Below are 9,689 nucleotides of genomic sequence, written 5' to 3'. Positions count from 1 at the left end.
CAGCTGCCAAGATTTCATATATATATTATTCTTTTCAATTCAATTCAATTCACCTTTATTTGTATAGCGCTTATACAATGTAGATTGTGTCAAAGCAGCTTCACATAAAAGGTCATAGTAAATAGGAACAGTGTAGTTCAGTTTTCAGTGTTTAAGTTCAGTTCAGTTTAGCTCAGTTCAGTGTGGTTGTCTTTTCTTGACAATGAAAACTTTATTTTATTGATAAATTGTCATTTTCTGCAAAATGATGCTGCTCAGATGAGCCTTTATAGAGCAGGTATAATCAGAGTGCGAATTGCAGGGAGGTTTGGGGGTTAATTAATGAAGGACTTTAAAACAAGAGGTATGGGGGTCAGACCTTTAATATTTTAAATGATAATAATAATTAAAATAATAGAAACTATAAATACACATTTGACCAGACTCCTATAACGGTTTGTACCACTTTGGAAAATATTCATTCAACAGTCTGAAACTGCAGATGTAGACCACCGAGAGTAAAAGTAAACGAGAGTTGTCACATTAGATGCATAATTTGACCCACAGTAACTTATCAATTAGCTAATCAGATGATACTGTAGAGCAGAATACACTAAATATCCCACACTGACAACTTAAATATGCTGAAATACGTGTTTACTGATAAATTAGATGTCATTTAAATAAATAGATACATTTAATTTACTGAAGCATGTCTTACATAAGCTAACTTAACCAAGAAGGTTGACCACCCCGATCGTATAATTCCCACCCTGTGCATAATTAATAGATTTTATATATTCAGACTGTTCATTCATTCATTTTCCTTTAGCTTAGTCCCTTTATTGATCTGGGGTCGCCACAGTGGAATGATCCGCCAACTTATCCAGCATATGTTTTACGCATGCTCTTTCAGCCGCAACCCAACACTGGGAAACACCCATACACTACGACCAATTTAGCTTATCCAATTCATATTCAGACTACTTTAATCAAAACATTTATGAACATTTAACATTTATAGAACAGCTATAATAGATTATATATACTCAGACTACATTAATCTAAACATTTATAAACATTTAACATTAATAGAACAGCTATAATAGGTTATATATACTCAGACTACATTAATCAAAACCTTTATGATCATTTAACATTTATAGAACAGCTATAATAGATTATATATACTCAGACTACATTAATCTAAACCTTTATGAACATTTAAAACCCATGGTTATGCCTGCTGTATGTGCTTCTGTAGTTCTGCGCTTATCCTGTAGCGCCACCTGCTGAGCATTTAAAAAAATATGTTCAATTAAGTTAACGCCTAACCAAGAACAAACTATTTCCGCTTGTTTAAAACACAACACTAAAATAAAATACAACATTAAAATACAACACTATAAGACTTTAAGAATGAGATACTTTCTGAAACTCCTCGGTAGTAAAACACGTCAGATAAATTCCAAATCACGTCTTTTATTATAACTTATGTCCATATATCAACATCTTTATGGTCCTTTTTAGATTAAATTTTATGTTTTTTATTTTCTCTCGCCTCTTTTGTGTCACTTCGTTTTGTTATTTAGCACCTTACCAAATGATTCTGGTTTTCGATAGCATTTGCTGCAGTCATTTTTGGCGGTTTACGCTGCTTGATATTGCAAACATATTTCTTACCATAATATTTTGATGTATTTTTTTAATTAGGAAATAGATGCACCGGTTTGTAACAGTTTTACGCCATGTTGCGCTGAGAAAACAGTCAAATTCGGCTCTCGACCGGAAAGTGGGCGTGTTTGTTTACATTTGTCCCTGCGCCACGCGACTCTGCGTGATGACGTAAGTGGCACGTAGCGCTCTGGCTTTCGGAAGAGAGAAGGCAGGCTAGCTCAAGGAAAACCGGTATAAAACGATGCAGGAAACGGTAAGACGGACAATTTTGTAGTATTGTGAGCAACACATAAAAGTCTTCTAATATTTAGGGATCTTTTTCATGAACAACAACGTCTCTGTCGTCTTTTAACGTCCAGAAAGTGTTCACATGCTAGCTAGCAGGATAGCTGGTTAGCTTGATCTCTAATGTACTGAACTGTGAATTTTGACATTTCGCTAGTTTGAAATGTAATACAATAGTTTTACTCCGAATATCGTCATTGTAGATTTGCCTTTATGGGTTTAGTAAATATTTTTGCCATCATAAATTATGTAACTGTGGTGTTTGTAATATTTTATGTTGCTTATTTAACGTTATATATCGCCATATAAAATCTAAAATTTATTTAAAAAAATACTATCCTGAAAATCATAGTTACTACACAGTATGTAGTGTTACCACAGTTAAATGGGGATTAAATACAATTGAGCTCATTCTTACATTTGCTTTATAGTGAGTGTTGTTATTATGATGATTTTGTATTGAAAATACATGGTACATTTTTGAACAAATGATCAATAAACATAGTTAATCAATTTCCTGATAAAACGTATTATAACAAATTTTTAATGTTTGTGTTATTACAAATAATAATATCATAAGTTAACATGAACATGGATATTATTGTGAGTTGTTGTGAGTTACTGTTGAAAGTTATTGCACAATATTGGAAAAATGTGTGTGTTTATATATATATATATATATATATATATATATATATATATATATATATATATATATATATATGAGCAATTCCAGCGTTATGGATGTGACATTTGCAGTAAAATCTCAAAACATAAATCGACAGAGAAACTATATGTTAACATTATATTGAAACATCTCTTAATATTTTCCAGTTATATTTCCCAGAGTTGTGGGAGCAGAACAAATCTATCTGTAAACAGTTTTTGTGTTTTAAATAAGAGAAATAAACATGTGTTATGGATGTGACAAAAAAGTCTGCAAGTTTGCAGTATACGACATACTTTGTAGACATTCTGTGAATTAAACTGCAAAATGCTCATCAAAAGGATAAGAGTTGCCTCACTATAGAACAAACTTGATTGATTTTGTTTGATTTTACATTTTTGCATTCATGAGGAAAAGCATCGTTATGGATGTGACATCTCTCTGTTATGGATGTGAAATTGCCACTTGTGTGACTTTGGTTAATCAAATATAATTGTTTGAAAACACTGACAGAGGCATTTTGAGTATTTTTAAAGCACTGTAAAATACAAGCCAACACAAAAAACGCAGAAACGTTTTTGGTATTTTGGCGAAAACTTAATTTTTTTTCATGGAAAGGTTGACATTTGCATGGAATTTGTCATATATATATATATATATATATATATATATATATATATATATATATATATATATATATATATATATAAACATAGCGATATAAATACAATTTCACCAGATGATTTAATATCTCTATTAGGAAAGAATTTATAATGTTAGATGGATTGGATTGATTCTGCTGTGGGAATGCATCTCCATATAATCTAATAAACGATCTATACATTTTTTGGAGTCCCCCAACACATTTTCATTGTGGTCTGTACTATTTGCAGTGCATTTCTGTATTTGCATGTGTTGTGAGTATTTTCAAGCATAACAATCTATGAAAATAATCAAGAAAAAGATGCAATGAAATGAAGTGTTTTATCATCTCCAGAGTCTAACAGTATTCAAGTACAGTAACTGAATGATAAACGTAATTCAATAAAATGAATCATGGTTAAGGTCACAAATGGTACAATTGCTTATACACGAATGCTTTTAAAATCATTATTCAATCACAGGCATCAAAACACTTGCAAATGATAAATTATAACTCAAACTCAATGTTGCATATATCCTGCGATTTGACTATTGCGAATGATCGCATTGCGATATCAATGCTGAAACGATATATTGTGCAGCCCTAGTGTGAGTTTTTATTTTGTGACCATTATTAAATAGCAGAACTGTTTAGGTACAATATTAAATATTATTAACCGTTATTAAATAGCACAACTGTTTTTGTACAATATTAACTTTAAAAACTGTGATAAATGTAAAATGACTATCGACTAAATGTGCTTAATAATAGTGTAAAATGACACGCATACTGTAACAGCAGATGTGTGATCAACGCATAGATAACACTTGGATAAATAGTATTTTAATATTTGCTGTATTACATTTATATTTTGGCACCAGAATAAAGACTGATTGATGGAGAAGCTAATTATTGTGCTATTCTGACCACATCATTTGCATTTTTTGACAAAGAAATGACAAAGTCAGGATATTAAATAAAGCATAAATTCATAAACAATAGGTTTTATATTGTCCAACATAAATTACACTCAGAAAAATACACTGCATGAATCTTTGCTTTATTTCCAAGTGACAGATACAATTGTAGATATATACGTAGTTTGAGTATTAAAGCATTTTTTAGCTTTGTGTGATTTGTATGCAGCAGTGATTTTTGATCATTCCTTAACAAACCTGTATATATTTATCTGCCATGCATACATATAATATGAATGGGATGACAATGGCAGGCATTTACCACTGATCACAGAACTGTGCTTCCCTGAAGTTTGCAGTGTCCTTTCAATTCCTTTCAGTTTCCTTTCAATTCATCATTCAGCCCCACGAAGATAAATTGTTGCCAGTATACAAGGTTTGACTGTATTTTGCTATCCTATGGGGTATATGCACACAGACTTTTAATTTTAGCCAGCCAGCCTCAGCGCTTCTAGTGAACTGTCTTTATATTATAAAATTGCCACGTTTGAGGTGTAATTTCTTTAAAAATCAGTGATCTTCACTGCCGGATAGATACATGATATAAAGTGGGTCTCAGACCAGACAAGAAGCACTGCATTAAATGACATTTCCCCCGCCATGTCTTTAAAATATGAGTTTATTTTACCCCAGTATTTTCAATAGAGTTTCTGCACTAGCCTGCTTCTCCTGACAGTGCTTGCATGGTCTTTCATTTTACTCTTGAACAACTAAATGAATGCTTACGTCTATTTAACTGAACGTATTGTAATTATATTACAACATCGATGCTGTAAAAGGAATGTTATGAAATTGAAAGTAGTCACATTAAGCTGTCACCGGAGGTTTATCATTGGCTGAAAAACACTAGCTGTGCATTTTTCGTATTATTTCAATTTGCATGTAACATTAAAGGAACATCTCCCCTGGATTTAGACAGTTGAGTTTTACCATATTTTAATCCATCCAGCTGATCTTGGGGTCTGGCAGGAGCACTTTTAGCTTAGCTTAGCTTAGCATAGATCATTTAATCTGATTAGACCATTAGCAACTCACTCAAAATGACTAGGAGCTATACTCTGGCCTAATAATCATTCTGGCGAAATAATCAAGGAACATTGCTGATGTTTCATGGTTGCAGCAGGCACAATTAGGGCTGCACGATTTGGAGAATACATAGAATTGCGATTTAAAGGGCACCTATGTTACCCCTTTTCCCAGATTTAATGTGAGTCTTTTGTGTCTCCAGAATGTGTCTGTAAAGTTTCAGCTCAAAACACCCATCAGATTTTTTATTGTACCTTTTATAAGTTTCTATTTTATACCTCTGAGCAGGAGGCAGCGGTTTTTGGACTGCAACCTTAAGGCTAGTCCTCCCCGCCCACAGTTCTTACGTGACCATTCACACATCCATTTCAAAATACCAGTAAATTCTGTCATCATTAACCAGAAATGAGCTCTAAACGGCTGCGCTTGTATTTGTAAACATTTGACTACATTACAAAATCTGTGGATGGATAGGTATTGTGAACGACTTCGATTAAAACACTTTCGCATGTCGAGATGTATGTAATATGTGTGTGTGCTGGCACTCACCGGCTGCTTCACGTGCAAGAGCGACGCGTCACGCAACTGAAGAAAGCAGTGCTTGTAGGTAAACAAACAGCGGTTTATCATAAGCATTTTATCGATCATTTTTTCCACAGTTGGCATTAAGAAGGAACATAGAAACGTTATCTGACTAACATCTAGCAGCTAAATGTGTCTGAAAAATATTCAAAGGCTTTTATTTTCATAAACAGTGCGGATGTGAATGTGTCTGAATGTTCTGATTCGCTGGAGTACACATCTCACGTCAGCGCATTCTAGACGTGAATGCGCTTTTTCCGGCAATTTTCCTTCTGCGTTCACACAGCGCAGCATTCCGGAAAATTACCTGTAATGTTACAACTTCTCTTTCCGGAAAATAGCCGGAACGAATTTACAGGTATTTTCAAAAAGGGCCTGTTTGTGTCATGTACTGGACTGTGAATTTTGACATTTCGCTAGTTTAAAATGTAAAAACATAGTTTTACTACAATTTTGGAAATATGGAAAATCTTTGGTCATTTGAGTGAGATGCTAATGGTCTAATCCAATTCAATGATCTATGCTAAGCTAAGCTAAAAGTGCTCCCACTGAATTAGGATCGTGTATAGGGTCGAATCGAGATCGTGATCTTTTTTTCGATGTATCGTGCAGCCCTAATTGTGAACTTCTAATAAAATTGTTCTTTTTAATGTCGTCTTTTAACGTCCAAAAAGTCTGTTCACTTGCTAGCTAGCTGGATAGCTGGTTAGCTTGATCTCTAATTTACTGAACTGTGAATTTTGACATTTCGCTAGTTTAAAATGTAATAACATAGTTTTACTAAAATTTTGGAAATATGGAAAATCTTTGGTCATTTAAGTGAGATGCTAATGGTCTAATCCGATTCAATGATCTATGCTAAGCTAAGCTAAAAGTGCTCCCACTGAATTAGGATCGTGTGTAAGGTCGAATCGAGATCGTGATCTTTTTTTCGATGTATCGTGCAGCCCTAATTGTAAACTTCTAATAAAATTGTTCTTTTTAATGTCGTCTTTTAACGTCCAAAAAGTCTGTTCACTTGCTAGCTAGCTGGATAGCTGGTTAGCTTGATCTCTAATTTACTGAACTGTGAATTTTGACATTTCGCTAGTTTAAAATGTAATAACATAGTTTTACTAAAATTTTGGAAATATGGAAAATCTTTGGTCATTTAAGTGAGATGCTAATGGTCTAATCCGATTCAATGATCTATGCTAAGCTAAGCTAAAAGTGATCCCACTGAATTAGGATCGTGTGTAAGGTCGAATCGAGATCGTGATTTTTTCGATTAATTGTGCAGCCCTAATTGTGAACTTCTAATAAAATTGTTCTTTTTAATGTCGTCTTTTAATGTCCTAAAAGTCTGTTCACATGCTAGATAGCTGGTTAGCTTGATCTCTAATGTACTGAACTGTGAATTTTGACATTTCGCTAGTTTAAAATGTAATAACATAGTTTTGGAAAATCTTTGGTCAATTGAGTGAAATGCTAATGGTCTAATCAGATTCAATGATCTATGCTAAGCTAAGCTAAAAGTGCTCTCGCCAGACCCAGAGATCAGCTGAATAGATTCAACTGGAACTGTCTAACTTTGAGGGAGCTGTAAATTAAGCTTATTTTCAAAAAGAAGTGCAGTGTTCCTTTAACGTTTCAAATTTTAGAACTTACATTCTATCCTGTCCTTGTTCTCAGAGCGTCTAGACTTTGACGACATCATGGAGACTGATGCAAACTCCTTCCACGTGGAGTTCCCGGATTTCTCCTGCTCGCTCCTGAAGAAACTGAACCAGCAGCGGCAGCGCGGCCAGCTCTGCGACCTCATCGTATCCATCGGCGGCCATCAGTTTCGTGCCCACCGCGCCGTCCTGGCTGCCAGCTCACCGTATTTCTGCGATCAGGTGCTTTTGAAGAACAGCGCTCGCGTTGTGCTCCCGGACGTCATGCCTCCGTGTGTTTTCGAGCAGCTCCTTTTATCCTGCTACACCGGAGGACTTTCGGTGCCGTCCGGAGAAGTGGTGTCCTTTCTTACAGCTGCCAGTTTTTTACAGATGTGGCATGTGGTGGACAAATGCACCGAGCTACTGGAAGTTGGAAACAAGAAAAACAGCAGCGGAGGGAATTTCGAGCACAGCTCATCCCCGAAATGTGACGTCTATGAGGATAATGCTGAAGATCTGGTGGATGATGGCATTACTATTCCTGCTTTGGAAAGCGCCGGATGCTCATCTCCTGATGCGCAGAGCAGCGAGAATGGATCGGACGCAATGGAAAGCCACTGCTCTAGACCTGCGTATGTGCCGCCAAGCATCATGGGGCATCGAAAGAAGGTGCACGTTAAAGCGGAAAGACAAACTCGGGAAGCCTGCGGTGGGTTGTTTGGCTCAGAACACACTGCGAATGATTCTGACGAAAACAACGGGAACACAGTCGAGGATTGTTTCGACGAGAAGCTAACAGAGTGCTTGGATCGGGATTGCACTTATGAAGAGCCTCTGGATTTCTACGGAAGCTCCATGGAGGGGTTTTCTCAAACCGGAGACGAGCTTTCTAATCCAGAGTCCAAGGAGAAACTTCAGGTGGATGGGAATAATACGGATGGTCCTAAAGATGAATCTCCTGCTGAAAGCGAGCAGACGTCCCACTCAGGGTTTGCGTCGGTGGTTTATAAGCTCTATCCGTGTCAGTGCGGCAAAAGCTTCACGCATAAAAGTCAGAGGGACCGGCATATGAGCATGCATCTGGGTCTGAGGCCGTTCGGTTGTGCCGTCTGTGGAAAGAGCTTTAAGATGAAGCATCACCTTGTGGGTCACATGAAGATCCACACGGGGATTAAACCATACGAGTGCAGCTTGTGCTCGAAGCGCTTCATGTGGAGGGACAGCTTCAACCGGCACACCTCCACCTGCGCCAAAGCACATCAGACCCGACGGGCCTCTCAGACCTGCTAGTGTTCATTCAATTACCAGAATGCCAAACAGATTTTAAAAACGAGCACCTCAGATTTGAACAGGGAGTTCTGTTTAGTTTAGTTTAGCTGTTCAGGTGTACACTGCTAGTCAGAGGTTTGGGTTAATTGGGCTTTAAAAAACATCTCTTTAGCTAACCAAGGCTGCATTTAGTTGATACACTGTACGCTCTCAGAAATAAAGATACAAAGTCTGTCACAGGGTGGTACATTTTTGTTCCTAACAGGTCCTCAAATGTACAGAAGGGTACCCTAAAGGTATAAAAGCGTCCCATTGAGGAACTAATGTCCACCTACAAAAGTGTACCTTTTGAAAAAGTATCATCCCAGTGACATATTTGGTAATTTGGTAAAAAAGTAATGACAAAAAGTCAAGACAACAAAATTTTAATAAGTTAATCAGGTTAAACAAAATTTTGTGAGTTAAACAAAGTTTAACTTAATATTTCTAGTCAGTTTGATTGATATACTGTAAGTTGAGATGACAACCCTGCTGAAAAAAACAGCATATGCTGGCTGGTAAGGTATGTTTCAATGCTGGTTTTGCTGGTCTCAATGCTGTTCCTGCTGGTCTCAATGCTGTTCCTGCTGGTCTCAATGCTGGTCTCAATGCTGTTCCCGCTGGTCTCAATGCTGGTCTCAATGCTGTTCCCGCTGGTCTCAATGCTGGTTTTGCTGGTCTCAATGCTGGTTTTGCTGGTCTCAATGCTGGTTTTGCTGGTCTCAATGCTGTTCCTGCTGGTCTCAATGCTGGTCTCAATGCTGTTCCTGCTGGTCTCAATGCTGGTTTTGCTGGTCTCAATGAGACTGGTCTCAATGAGACCAGCAGGAACAGCATTGAGACCAGCAAAACCAGCATGAAACCAGCAAAACCAGCATTGAGACCAGCAGGAACAGCATTGAGACCAG

At 36.7% G+C, this 9,689-nt stretch overlaps 1 protein-coding gene across 1 annotated transcript; it reads left to right on the top strand.

Moving 5' to 3' along the window:
• The first annotated feature begins 1,832 nt into the window (after positions 1-1,832).
• Positions 1,833-9,356, top strand: zbtb43 (zinc finger and BTB domain containing 43). The gene is made up of 2 exons (XM_056456822.1): positions 1,833-1,909; positions 7,508-9,356. The coding sequence occupies exon 2, from the start codon at positions 7,531-7,533 to the stop codon at positions 8,761-8,763; it is 1,233 nt and encodes a 410-aa protein (XP_056312797.1). The 5' UTR covers positions 1,833-1,909; positions 7,508-7,530; the 3' UTR covers positions 8,764-9,356.
• The last annotated feature ends 333 nt before the right edge of the window (positions 9,357-9,689 follow it).

Source organism: Danio aesculapii, chromosome 5 (genome assembly GCF_903798145.1).
Source record: "Danio aesculapii chromosome 5, fDanAes4.1, whole genome shotgun sequence".
NCBI lineage: Eukaryota > Metazoa > Chordata > Actinopteri > Cypriniformes > Danionidae > Danio > Danio aesculapii.
The sequence above is the reverse complement of the archived record's forward strand: the minus strand, read 5'-3'. Positions and strand labels throughout refer to the sequence as shown.

What these genes read in the sequence shown, in the direction of transcription:
- zbtb43 (XM_056456822.1), top strand. Translation starts at nt 7,531, where the DNA reads ATGGAGACTGATGCAAACTCCTTCCACGTGGAGTTCCCGGATTTCTCC.